This window comes from Entelurus aequoreus, linkage group LG18 (assembly GCF_033978785.1).
Source record: "Entelurus aequoreus isolate RoL-2023_Sb linkage group LG18, RoL_Eaeq_v1.1, whole genome shotgun sequence".
Lineage (NCBI taxonomy): Eukaryota > Metazoa > Chordata > Actinopteri > Syngnathiformes > Syngnathidae > Entelurus > Entelurus aequoreus.
The window spans coordinates 51,431,650-51,447,527 of NC_084748.1; the positions used below are offsets into that span (position 1 = coordinate 51,431,650).

Genomic DNA, 15,878 nt, shown 5'->3' on the forward strand with positions numbered 1-15,878 from the left:
CTTTTAAAACTTCCCGGGAAATATCCGGCTGAAACGTCGCGGTATGATGACGTATGTGCGTGACGAAGTCCGAGTAACGGAAGTTATGCTACCCGTAGAATCCTATACAAAAAGCTCTGTTTTCATTTCATAATTCCACAGTATTCTGGACATCTTTTGCAATTTGTTTAATGAACAATGAAGGCTGCAAAGAAGACAGTTGTAGGTGGGATCAGTGTATTAGCAGCGGACTACAGCAACACAACCAGGAGGACTTTGTTGGAGCGCTAGCCGCGCTAGCCGCCGACCTCACCTTGACTTCCTACGTCTCCGGGCCGCCAAACAAAGTTTGTCAGTGTGAACATGAAATATCTTGTCTTTGCAGTCTATTCAGTTGAATATAAGTTGAAAAGGATTTGTTGTATTCTCTTTTTATTTAGCATTTAAACAAGTTCACTGCTCTTGTAGAACAGCCAGCAAATGAGCTGTAAGAAAGGCAAATAGTTTGGTTACTGCGAGGTTGTGACCTGAAAAAGAAGAACATGAGGAATGACAGCATGAGTGCAAAAGTAAGCATGTTTAATGGTCATTAGTGAGGATCATGGCTTGCTGCTGAAAGTCAAGTATTATTAGCAAAGAAGTCAAGTATCATATAGCTTGACTATTGCAGCATTGAAAGTTGACTACTTTAGTTGGCAGCATGAATACTTTTAACAGTTTTCTTCAAGTGATGGTAGTTGGGCAGAATCTTCATGAGGAAGTCCAGCTGCAGAGTTTGTGGCTGAAAGAGAGGACAACATGAAGACTGATGTTGTGACCATGTTGTCACACCACCGTACCTGTGGTCTCTCCGTCTGCACCCGCCTCATACACCCTGCACCGTAGATGACCGTGTTCTCAGGTATGACCTCACAGGTGTTCACCTGGCAGAAGGCCCCGATGATGCAGCCGCTGGTGAGGATGACGTTCCTTCCAACGTCAGCTGGGACATGACACAAGTACCAGGAAATACTAAGTAAGTACCAGTAAATACTAAGTAAGTACCAGCGATCTCCATGTCTGTGATACTAAGTAAGTACCAGTGATCTCCATGTCTGTGATACTAAGTAAGTACCAGTGATCTCCATGTCTGTGATACTAAGTAAGTACCAGTGATCTCCATGTCTGTGATACTAAGTAAGTACCAGTGATCTCCATGTCTGTGATACTAAGTAAGTACCAGTGATCTCCATGTCTGTGATACTAAGTAAGTACCAGTGATCTCCATGTCTGTGATACTAAGTAAGTACCAGTGATCTCCATGTGTGTGTTACTAAGTAAGTACCAGTGATCTCCATGTCTGTGATACTAAGTAAGTACCAGTGATCTCCATGTCTGTGATACTAAGTAAGTACCAGTGATCTCCATGTGTGTGATACTAAGTAAGTACCAGTGATCTCCATGTGTGTGTTACTAAGTAAGTACCAGTGATCTCCATGTCTGTGATACTAAGTAAGTACCAGTGATCTCCATGTCTGTGATACTAAGTAAGTACCAGTGATCTCCATGTCTGTGATACTAAGTAAGTACCAGTGATCTCCATGTGTGTGATACTAAGTAAGTACCAGTGATCTCCATGTGTGTGTTACTAAGTAAGTACCAGTGATCTCCATGTCTGTGATACTAAGTAAGTACCACTGATCTCCATGTCTGTGTTACTAAGTAAGTACCAGTGATCTCCATGTGTGTGATACTAAGTAAGTACCAGTGATCTCCATGTGTGTGTTACTAAGTAAGTACCAGTGATCTCCATGTCTGTGATACTAAGTAAGTACCAGTGATCTCCATGTCTGTGTTACTAAGTAAGTACCACTGATCTCCATGTCTGTGATACTAAGTAAGTACCAGTGATCTCCATGTCTGTGATACTAAGTAAGTACCAGTGATCTCCATGTGTGTGATACTAAGTAAGTACCAGTGATCTGTGCTAGTCAGCCCACCTTTTGATTCGATGACATTGTTGTCTCCAATCTTCAGTGCTTGGGACACTGGGCCAGCAGTTAAGGCACAACTTTACAGACAGAAGACTAGGGTTGTACACTATACTGGTACTAGTATAGTATCACCATACTGGTACTAGTATAGTATCACTATACTGGTACTAGTATAGTACCACTATACTGGTACTAGTATAGTATCACTATACTGGTACTAGTATAGTATCACTATACTGGTACTAGTATCACTATACTGGTACTAGTATAGTACCACTATACTGGTACTAGTATAGTATCACTATACTGGTACTAGTATAGTATCACTATACTGGTACTATTATAGTATCACTATACTGGTACTAGTATAGTACCACGGTATTAATGAATCAAAAACAGTGCAATACTCTGTTTGAAAAGTACAGAAGTAGAAGTAGTGAAAAGGATACTACAACCAACTTCAAAAACATTGTTGATGCCGATGGTCATGGTCTTTGGCTCCATTTCAACATCGGGCATGATGTTCTCTGGGTAACTGTTACATACACATAACATAACTGTTACATACACATAACATGACTGTTACATACACATAACATAACTATTACATACACATAACATAACTATTACATACACATAACATAACTGTTACATACACATAACATAACTGTTACATACACATAACATAACTGTTACATACACATAACATAACTGTTACATACACATAACATAACTATTACATTCACATAACATAACTATTACATACACATAACATAACTATTACATACACATAACATAACTGTTACATACACATAACATAACTGTTACATACACATAACATAACTATTACATACACATAACATAACTGTTACATACACATAACATAACTGTTACATACACATAACATAACTATTACATACACATAACATAACTGTTACATACACATAACTATTACATTCACATAACAACTATTACATTCACATAACTATTACATTCACATAACTATTACATTCACATAACAACTATTACATTCACATAACTATTACATTCACATAACAACTATTACATTCACATAACTATTACACTCACATAACATAACTATTACATTCACATAACATAACTATTACATTCACATAACATATCCAGTGTTTCCCCCAGAAAATGTGTTAGTTAAGGTGGTGACTCTCCAGGAGGAGGGCACCAGGGAAGGGGGTGGGTGGGTGTAAGGATCTGTGTAACTTGGCCTGTCACCACCTCGTCGCTGCCACCGCAGCCTGGGGGGCAATAGACTACAGCCTGGGGGCAATAGACTACAGCCTGGGGGGCAGTAGACTACAGCCTGGGGGGCAATAGACTACAGCCTGGGGGGCAGTAGACTACAGCCTGGGGGGCAATAGACTACAGCCTGGGGGAAATAGACTACAGCCTGGGGGGCAGTAGACTACAGCCTGGGGGGCAATAGACTACAGCCTGGGGGGCAGTAGACTACAGCCTGGGGGGCAATAGACTACAGCCTGGGGGGCAGTAGACTACAGCCTGGGGGGCAATAGACTACAGCCTGGGGGGCAGTAGACTACAGCCTGGGGGCAATAGACTACAGCCTGGGGGGAAATAGACTACAGCCTGGGTTGTAGTAGACTACAGCCTGGGGCACAATAGACTACAGCCTGGGTTGTAGTAGACTACAGCCTGGGGCACAATAGACTACAGCCTGGGGTGTAGTAGACTACAGCCTGGGGGGCAGTAGACTACAGCCTGGGGGCAATAGACTACAGCCTGGGGGGAATAGACTACAGCCTGGGTTGTAGTAGACTACAGCCTGGGGGGCAGTAGACTACAGCCTGGGGGCAATAGACTACAGCCTGGGGGGAAATAGACTACAGCCTGGGTTGTAGTAGACTACAGCCTGGGGCACAATAGACTACAGCCTGGGGCACAATAGACTACAGCCTGGGGTGTAGTAGACTACAGCCTGGGGGGCAGTAGACTACAGCCTGGGGGCAATAGACTACAGCCTGGGGGGAATAGACTACAGCCTGGGTTGTAGTAGACTACAGCCTGGGGCACAATAGACTACAGCCTGGGGCACAATAGACTACAGCCTGGGGTGTAGTAGACTACAGCCTGGGGGGCAGTAGACTACAGCCTGGGGGCAATAGACTACAGCCTGGGGGGAATAGACTACAGCCTGGGTTGTAGTAGACTACAGCCTGGGGGGCAGTAGACTACAGCCTGGGGGCAATAGACTACAACCTGGGGGGAAATAGACTACAGCCTGGGTTGTAGTAGACTACAGCCTGGGGCACAATAGACTACAGCCTGGGGCACAATAGACTACAGCCTGGGGTGTAGTAGACTACAGCCTGGGGGGAAATAGACTACAGCCTGGGGGGCAGTAGACTACAGCCTGGGGGCAATAGACTACAGCCTGGGGGGAAATAGACTACAGCCTGGGTTGTAGTAGACTACAGCCTGGGGCACAATAGACTACAGCCTGGGGTGTAGTAGACTACAGCCTGGGGGGCAGTAGACTACAGCCTGGGGCACAATAGACTACAGCCTGGGGTGTAGTAGACTACAGCCTGGGGGGCAGTAGACTACAGCTTGGGGTGCAGTAGACTACAGCCTGGGGGGCAGTAGACTACAGCCTGTGGTGAAGTAGGCTGGCTTCGTCGCGTGAAGAAGCCTACAACTTTTGGTTGTGTTTTCCGCTCCATTTGCTGAATGGCGATATACGATATATATCTTGATATTTTTTCCGTAAAGTAAAAACAAAACAGTCCTAGTTTCCTGAGGCTTACTAAGTCAAAATAATGACTTACAAAGTCAAATGAATGACTTACTGTAAGTAAGCGTTTGACAATAAAAAAAGAGTTAAAAGTGGGGCCACATGCTGACATATGTTCAACTCATCATGCTTCATTTATTACAGCATTTGGGAAGCCTGTAGTTGATGTTTATGATGTAAATGTTATATTGTTATCAACATGTGACAGCAGGGACCCTGACATTCAAAACTAGGCTGCTACATTACTAATGATTCATGGAACTATAGATGAAAAAAATAGTACAATAGCAACAGGAGAGACTATTCATCCCTGAACACCATGGAGTTCATGTAGGCTTTATGATGCACTTACATTATTATATCAACTATCAGAGACAGAAACTCTTCATTTAACATAATGTCCTTTTTTGCTGCTTCAACACAGCTCAATCAACACAGAAAAGGGTCAAGTGAAATAACTTAGTTGTTAACTGTAGGTCAATAATGCTTGTCTTTCTCTCAGACAGACACACACGCACGCAGTGAGCTAACGTTACGCTAAAAGCTAAATAGCCTTCACCTCAAGCCAGGACTGCGAGCGAGCTGAGCTGCCGCTTATGTTTCTAGAAGGTCAACGGGCTCATAGTGATGTCACTAGTAGTTGACTGGGAGGTGTTTATCATTTGGGGAGAGTCTGCTGCCTGATGCTTACCTGCTAAACACCTTTCTGCTCACCCCACCATCTCTCCTCTCTGCCTGGGCCGTGAGCACTGACTACATGTGCTCTGAATACTCACTGCTGATTGGCTGTTACATGTGCTCTGAATACTCACTGCTGATTGGCTGTTACATGTGCTCTGAATACTCACTGCTGATTGGCTGTTACATGTGCTCTGAATACTCACTGCTGATTGGCTGTTACATGTGCTCTGAATACTCACTGCTGATTGGCTGTTACCACTCTGCATGTAACCAATCAAATGGTTGTGTGGGTGTGACAATGCTGGGTGCTGCAGAGACTACTGACAGAGGCAGAACTAAGCGGAGCAGCTTGTTAAGACTTTAGTTCAGGCGGTGGCTCTTTGTTGTTAAGGCGGAGCACTGCGGGAAACCCTGACAACTATTACATTCACATAACATAACTATTACTTTCACATAACATAACTATTACATTCACATAACATAACTATTACATTCACATAACATAACTATTACTTTCACATAACATAACTATTACATTCACATAACATAACTATTACTTTCACATAACATAACTATTACATTCACATAACATAACTATTACATTCACATAACATAACTATTACTTTCACATAACATAACTATTACATTCACATAACATAACTATTACATTCACATAACATAACTATTACATTCACATAACATAACTATTACATTTACATAACTATTATATTCACATAACATAACTATTAGATTCACATAACATAACTATTACATTCACATAACATAACTATTACATTCACATAACATAACTATTACATTCACATAACATAACTATTATATTCACATAACATAACTATTACATTCACATAACATAACTATTACATTCACATAACATAACTATTACATTCACGTAACATAACTATTACATTCACATAACATAACTATTACATTCACATAACATAACTATTATATTCACATAACATAACTATTATATTCACGTAACATAACTATTACATTCACATAACATAACTATTACATTCACATAACATAACTATTACATTCACATAACTATTACATTCACATAACTATTACATTCACATAACATAACTATTATATTCACATAACATAACTATTACATTCACATAACATAACTATTACATTCACATAACATAACTATTATATTCACATAACATAACTATTACATTCACATAACATAACTATTACATTCACATAACATAACTATTACATTCACATAACATAACTATTACATTCACATAACATAACTATTACATTCACATAACATAACTATTATATTCACATGACATAACTATTATATTCACATGACATAACTATTACATTCACATAACATAACATTCACATAACATAACTATTATTGACTATTACATTGAAATAATCCTTCAATGACATCATCTACCTGTTGATGATGACAGCTTGTTCTTCTATTAAATTGCCTTCTCCAATAACGATGGGTCCTGCTTCTGCAATGATGCGTGCTTTGGGATGCACGACCGTCCTAGGACCTGAGTGAGCAGAAGAATACTTCAATTGTGTAAAGACACGTGTCTGTAAATGTAATAATCATGTTGTTGTTGAAGAGAAAGCACGCTCACCTATGGTCACATCCCCTCTGATCTCACTCTCCACACACACAACTGCTCCTGCAGCTATTTTCACACTGAAAATATTAGGACATCCGTCTGTTAATGTCATGTATAATGTCATGTTAATGTAAATTACATGTATAATGTCAACTTCATGTTAATGTAAATTACATGTATAATGTCAACTTCATGTTAATGTAAATTACATGTATAATGTCATGTTAATGTTAATGTAAATGACATGTATAATGTCAACTTCATGTGGTGTATAATGTCAACTTCATGTGGTGTATAATGTCATGTTAATGTAAATGACATGTATAATGTCAACTTCATGTGGTGTATAATGTCAACTTCATGTGGTGTATAATGTCAACTTCATGTGGTGTATAATGTCATGTTAATGTAAATGACATGTATAATGTCAACTTCATGTGGTGTATAATGTCAACTTCATGTGGTGTATAATGTCAACTTCATGTGGTGTATAATGTCATGTTAATGTAAATTACATGTATAATGTCAACTTCATGTTAATGTAAATTACATGTATAATGTCATGTTAATGTTAATGTAAATGACATGTATAATGTCAACTTCATGTGGTGTATAATGTCAACTTCATGTGGTGTATAATGTCATGTTAATGTAAATGACATGTATAATGTCAACTTCATGTGGTGTATGTCAACTTCATGTGGTGTATAATGTCATGTTAATGTAAATGACATGTATAATGTCAACTTCATGTGGTGTATAATGTCAACTTCATGTGGTGTATAATGTCAACTTCATGTGGTGTATAATGTCATGTTAATGTAAATGACATGTATAATGTCAACTTCATGTGGTGTATAATGTCAACTTCATGTGGTGTATAATGTCAACTTCATGTGGTGTATAATGTCAACTTCATGTGGTGTATAATGCCATGTTAATGTAAATGACATGTATAATGTCAACTTCATGTGGTGTATAATGTCAACTTCATGTGGTGTATAATGTCAACTTCATGTGGTGTATAATGTCAACTTCATGTGGTGTATAATGTCATGTTAATGTAAATGACATGTATAATGTCAACTTCATGTGGTGTATAATGTCAACTTCATGTGGTGTATAATGTCAACTTCATGTGGTGTATAATGTCATGTTAATGTAAATGACATGTATAATGTCAACTTCATGTGGTGTATAATGTCAACTTCATGTGGTGTATAATGTCATGTTAATGTAAATGACATGTATAATGTCAACTTCATGTGGTGTATAATGTCAACTTCATGTGGTGTATAATGTCAACTTCATGTGGTGTATAATGTCAACTTCATGTGGTGTATAATGTCAACTTCATGTGGTGTATAATGTCAACTTCATGTGGTGTATAATGTCATGTTAATGTAAATGACATGTATAATGTCAACTTCATGTGGTGTATAATGCCATGTTAATGTAAATAACATGTATAATGTCAACTTCATGTGGTGTATAATGCCATGTTAATGTAAATGACATGTATAATGTCAACTTCATGTGGTGTATAATGTCAACTTCATGTGGTGTATGTCATGTTAATGTAAATGACATGTATAATGTCAACTTCATGTGGTGTATAATGTCAACTTCATGTGGTGTATAATGTCAACTTCATGTGGTGTATAATGTCATGTTAATGTAAATGACATGTATAATGTCAACTTCATGTGGTGTATAATGTCAACTTCATGTGGTGTATAATGTCAACTTCATGTGGTGTATAATGTCAACTTCATGTGGTGTATGTCATGTTAATGTAAATGACATGTATAATGTCAACTTCATGTGGTGTATAATGTCATGTTAATGTAAATGACATGTATAATGTCAACTTCATGTGGTGTATGTCAACTTCATGTGGTGTATAATGTCATGTTAATGTAAATGACATGTATAATGTCAACTTCATGTGGTGTATAATGTCAACTTCATGTGGTGTATAATGTCAACTTCATGTGGTGTATAATGTCATGTTAATGTAAATGACATGTATAATGTCAACTTCATGTGGTGTATAATGTCAACTTCATGTGGTGTATAATGTCAACTTCATGTGGTGTATAATGTCAACTTCATGTGGTGTATAATGTCATGTTAATGTAAATGACATGTATAATGTCAACTTCATGTGGTGTATAATGTCAACTTCATGTGGTGTATAATGTCAACTTCATGTTAATGTAAATGACATGTATAATGTCAACTTCATGTGGTGTATAATGTCATGTTAATGTAAATTACATGTATAATGTCAACTTCATGTTAATGTAAATTACATGTATAATGTCATGTTAATGTTAATGTAAATGACATGTATAATGTCAACTTCATGTGGTGTATAATGTCAACTTCATGTGGTGTATAATGTCATGTTAATGTAAATGACATGTATAATGTCAACTTCATGTGGTGTATAATGTCAACTTCATGTGGTGTATAATGTCAACTTCATGTTAATGTAAATAACATGTATAATGTCAACTTCATGTGGTGTATAATGTCATGTTAATGTAAATTACATGTATAATGTCAACTTCATGTTAATGTAAATTACATGTATAATGTCATGTTAATGTTAATGTAAATGACATGTATAATGTCAACTTCATGTGGTGTATAATGTCAACTTCATGTTAATGTAAATAACATGTATAATGTCAACTTCATGTGGTGTATAATGTCATGTTAATGTAAATTACATGTATAATGTCAACTTCATGTTAATGTAAATTACATGTATAATGTCATGTTAATGTTAATGTAAATGACATGTATAATGTCAACTTCATGTGGTGTATAATGTCAACTTCATGTGGTGTATAATGTCATGTTAATGTAAATGACATGTATAATGTCAACTTCATGTGGTGTATGTCAACTTCATGTGGTGTATAATGTCATGTTAATGTAAATGACATGTATAATGTCAACTTCATGTGGTGTATAATGTCAACTTCATGTGGTGTATAATGTCAACTTCATGTGGTGTATAATGTCATGTTAATGTAAATGACATGTATAATGTCAACTTCATGTGGTGTATAATGTCAACTTCATGTGGTGTATAATGTCAACTTCATGTGGTGTATAATGTCAACTTCATGTGGTGTATAATGTCATGTTAATGTAAATGACATGTATAATGTCAACTTCATGTGGTGTATAATGTCAACTTCATGTGGTGTATAATGTCAACTTCATGTGGTGTATAATGTCAACTTCATGTGGTGTATAATGTCAACTTCATGTGGTGTATAATGTCATGTTAATGTAAATGACATGTATAATGTCAACTTCATGTGGTGTATAATGTCAACTTCATGTGGTGTATAATGTCAACTTCATGTGGTGTATAATGTCATGTTAATGTAAATGACATGTATAATGTCAACTTCATGTGGTGTATAATGTCAACTTCATGTGGTGTATAATGTCATGTTAATGTAAATGACATGTATAATGTCAACTTCATGTGGTGTATAATGTCAACTTCCTGTGGTGTATAATGTCAACTTCATGTGGTGTATAATGTCAACTTCATGTGGTGTATAATGTCAACTTCATGTGGTGTATAATGTCAACTTCATGTGGTGTATAATGTCATGTTAATGTAAATGACATGTATAATGTCAACTTCATGTGGTGTATAATGCCATGTTAATGTAAATAACATGTATAATGTCAACTTCATGTGGTGTATAATGCCATGTTAATGTAAATGACATGTATAATGTCAACTTCATGTGGTGTATAATGTCAACTTCATGTGGTGTATGTCATGTTAATGTAAATGACATGTATAATGTCAACTTCATGTGGTGTATAATGTCAACTTCATGTGGTGTATAATGTCATGTTAATGTAAATGACATGTATAATGTCAACTTCATGTGGTGTATAATGTCAACTTCATGTGGTGTATAATGTCAACTTCATGTGGTGTATAATGTCAACTTCATGTGGTGTATGTCATGTTAATGTAAATGACATGTATAATGTCAACTTCATGTGGTGTATAATGTCATGTTAATGTAAATGACATGTATAATGTCAACTTCATGTGGTGTATAATGTCAACTTCATGTGGTGTATAATGTCAACTTCATGTGGTGTATAATGTCAACTTCATGTGGTGTATAATGTCAACTTCATGTGGTGTATAATGTCAACTTCATGTGGTGTATAATGTCAACTTCATGTGGTGTATAATGTCAACTTCATGTGGTGTATAATGCCATGTTAATGTAAATGACATGTATAATGTCAACTTCATGTGGTGTATAATGTCATGTTAATGTAAATGACATGTATAATGTCAACTTCATGTGGTGTATAATGCCATGTTAATGTAAATAACATGTATAATGTCAACTTCATGTGGTGTATAATGCCATGTTAATGTAAATAACATGTATAATGTCAACTTCATGTGGTGTATAATGCCATGTTAATGTAAATGACATGTATAATGTCAACTTCATGTGGTGTATAATGTCAACTTCATGTGGTGTATAATGTCAACTTCATGTGGTGTATAATGTCATGTTAATGTAAATGACATGTATAATGTCAACTTCATGTGGTGTATAATGTCATGTTAATGTAAATGACATGTATAATGTCAACTTCATGTGGTGTATAATGTCAACTTCATGTGGTGTATAATGTCAACTTCATGTGGTGTATAATGTCATGTTAATGTAAATGACATGTATAATGTCAACTTCATGTGGTGTATAATGTCATGTTAATGTAAATGACATGTATAATGTCAACTTCATGTGGTGTATAATGTCAACTTCATGTGGTGTATAATGCCATGTTAATGTAAATGACATGTATAATGTCAACTTCATGTGGTGTATAATGTCAACTTCATGTGGTGTATAATGTCATGTTAATGTAAATGACATGTATAATGTCAACTTCATGTGGTGTATAATGTCAACTTCATGTGGTGTATAATGTCAACTTCATGTGGTGTATAATGTCATGTTAATGTAAATGACATGTATAATGTCAACTTCATGTGGTGTATAATGTCAACTTCATGTGGTGTATAATGTCAACTTCATGTGGTGTATAATGTCATGTTAATGTAATGACATGTATAATGTCAACTTCATGTGGTGTATAATGTCAACTTCATGTGGTGTATAATGTCATGTTAATGTAATGACATGTATAATGTCAACTTCATGTGGTGTATAATGTCAACTTCATGTGGTGTATAATGTCAACTTCATGTGGTGTATAATGTCAACTTCATGTGGTGTATAATGCCATGTTAATGTAAATGACATGTATAATGTCAACTTCATGTGGTGTATAATGTCATGTTAATGTAAATGACATGTATAATGTCAACTTCATGTGGTGTATAATGCCATGTTAATGTAAATAACATGTATAATGTCAACTTCATGTGGTGTATAATGCCATGTTAATGTAAATAACATGTATAATGTCAACTTCATGTGGTGTATAATGCCATGTTAATGTAAATGACATGTATAATGTCAACTTCATGTGGTGTATAATGTCAACTTCATGTGGTGTATAATGTCAACTTCATGTGGTGTATAATGTCATGTTAATGTAAATGACATGTATAATGTCAACTTCATGTGGTGTATAATGTCATGTTAATGTAAATGACATGTATAATGTCAACTTCATGTGGTGTATAATGTCAACTTCATGTGGTGTATAATGTCAACTTCATGTGGTGTATAATGTCATGTTAATGTAAATGACATGTATAATGTCAACTTCATGTGGTGTATAATGTCATGTTAATGTAAATGACATGTATAATGTCAACTTCATGTGGTGTATAATGTCAACTTCATGTGGTGTATAATGCCATGTTAATGTAAATGACATGTATAATGTCAACTTCATGTGGTGTATAATGTCAACTTCATGTGGTGTATAATGTCATGTTAATGTAAATGACATGTATAATGTCAACTTCATGTGGTGTATAATGTCAACTTCATGTGGTGTATAATGTCAACTTCATGTGGTGTATAATGTCATGTTAATGTAAATGACATGTATAATGTCAACTTCATGTGGTGTATAATGTCAACTTCATGTGGTGTATAATGTCAACTTCATGTGGTGTATAATGTCATGTTAATGTAATGACATGTATAATGTCAACTTCATGTGGTGTATAATGTCAACTTCATGTGGTGTATAATGTCATGTTAATGTAATGACATGTATAATGTCAACTTCATGTGGTGTATAATGTCAACTTCATGTGGTGTATAATGCCATGTTAATGTAAATGACATGTATAATGTCAACTTCATGTGGTGTATAATGTCATGTTAATGTAAATGACATGTATAATGTCAACTTCATGTGGTGTATAATGTCAACTTCATGTGGTGTATAATGTCATGTTAATGTAAATGACATGTATAATGTCAACTTCATGTGGTGTATAATGTCATGTTAATGTAAATGACATGTATAATGTCAACTTCATGTGGTGTATAATGTCAACTTCATGTGGTGTATAATGCCATGTTAATGTAAATAACATGTATAATGTCAACTTCATGTGGTGTATAATGCCATGTTAATGTAAATGACATGTATAATGTCAACTTCATGTGGTGTATAATGTCAACTTCATGTGGTGTATAATGTCAACTTCATGTGGTGTATAATGTCAACTTCATGTGGTGTATAATGTCATGTTAATGTAAATGACATGTATAATGTCAACTTCATGTGGTGTATAATGTCAACTTCATGTGGTGCATAATGTCAACTTCATGTGGTGTATAATGTCAACTTCATGTGGTGTATAATTTCAACTTCATGTGGTGTATAATGTCATGTTAATGTAAATGACATGTATAATGTCAACTTCATGTGGTGTATAATGTCAACTTCATGTGGTGTATAATGTCAACTTCATGTGGTGTATAATGTCAAACTTCATGTGGTGTATAATTTCAACTTCATGTGGTGTATAATGTCAACTTCATGTGGTGTATAATGTCAACTTCATGTGGTGTATAATGTCAACTTCATGTGATGTATAATGTCAAGTTAATGTTAATGTGATGTATAATATAAAGTTAATGTGATGTATGTCAAGTTAATGTTAATATGATGTATAATATAAAGTTAATGTTAATGTGGTGTATGATGTCAAGTTAATGTGGTGTATAATGTCAAGTTAATGTGGTGTATGATGTCAAGTTAATGTGGTGTATAATGTCAAGTTAATGTGGTGTATAATGTCAAGTTAATGTGGTGTATGGTGTCAAGTTAATGTTAATGTGGTGTATGATGTCAAGTTAATGTTTATGTGGTGTATGATGTCAAGTTAAAGTTAATGTGGTGTATGATGTCAAGTTAATGTTAATGTGGTGTATGATGTCAAGTTAAATTTAATGTGGTGTATGATGTCAAGTTAATGTTAATGTGGTGTATGATGTCAAGTTAATGTTAATGTGGTGTATGATGTCAAGTTAATGTTAATGTGGTGTATGATGTCAACTTAATGTTAATGTGGTGTATGATGTCAAGTTAATGTGGTGTATAATGTCAAGTTAATGTGGTGTATGATGTCAAGTTAATGTTAATGTGGTGTATGATCTCAAGTTAAAATGTCAAGTTAATGTTAATGTGGTGTATGATGTCAAGTTAATGTGGTGTATGATGTCAAGTTAATGTTAATGTGGTGTATGATGTCAAGTTAAAGTTAATGTGGTGTATGATGTCAAGTTAATGTTAATGTGGTGTATGATGTTAAGTTAAAGTTAATGTGGTGTATGATGTCAAGTTAATGTTAATGTGGTGTATGATGTTAAGTTAAAGTTAATGTGGTGTATGATGTCAAGTTAATGTTAATGTGGTGTATGATGTCAAGTTAATGTTAATGTGGTGTATGATCTCAAGTTAAAATGTCAAGTTAATGTTAATGTGGTGTATGATGTCAAGTTAATGTGGTGTATGATGTCAAGTTAATGTTAATGTGGTGTATGATGTCAAGTTAAAGTTAATGTGGTGTATGATGTCAAGTTAATGTTAATGTGGTGTATGATGTTAAGTTAAAGTTAATGTGGTGTATGATGTCAAGTTAATGTTAATGTGGTGTATGATGTCAAGTTAATGTTAATGTGGTGTATGATGTCAAGTTAATGTTAATGTGGTGTATGATGTCAAGTTAATGTGGTGTATAATGTCAAGTTAATGTGGTGTATGATGTCAAGTTAATGTTAATGTGGTGTATGATCTCAAGTTAAAATGTCAAGTTAATGTTAATGTGGTGTATGATGTCAAGTTAATGTGGTGTATGATGTCAAGTTAAGGTGAATGTGATGTATAATGTAATGTTAATGTTATGTATAATGTAATGTTAATGTGATGTATAATGTAATGTTAATGTTAATGTGATGTATAATGTAATGTTAATGTGATGTATTATGTAATGTTAATGTTGATATGATGTATAATGTAAAAGGCCAGATAAAAACAGAACATTGGAGAGAAATGGGCAACAATGAGACTAAAGTAGCTTAGCTAGCTCACGTCGCCTTCTAACATTCCAGCAACACTTCAACAACAATGTTAGCTACGACCATTGGATACAACATCATGGACACAATATTACCTTTTCTACGACCATTTAATACAACATCAGGGACACACTATTACCTTTTCTGGGCGTTTTGTTTATCCGTCATTTTAATGCTGAAGGGAGGCGCCGCACTCGACTGCTCGACACTCGATTTGACAACCTGGCCGCCATTGACGTTAACGCGCATG

General features: G+C 35.5%; 1 protein-coding gene across 1 annotated transcript; it reads right to left on the reverse strand.

The window, feature by feature from the left end:
• Positions 1-431: 431 nt before the first annotated feature.
• LOC133634253 (dynactin subunit 6-like) lies at positions 432-15,876 on the reverse strand. Its single transcript, XM_062027379.1, is given in 8 exon segments — positions 432-760; positions 819-961; positions 1,959-2,006; positions 2,402-2,487; positions 6,857-6,962; positions 7,053-7,117; positions 15,768-15,801; positions 15,804-15,876. Coding segments are annotated over 8 exon segments (633 nt in total). The 5' UTR covers positions 15,862-15,876; the 3' UTR covers positions 432-667.
• Positions 15,877-15,878: the final 2 nt, after the last annotated feature.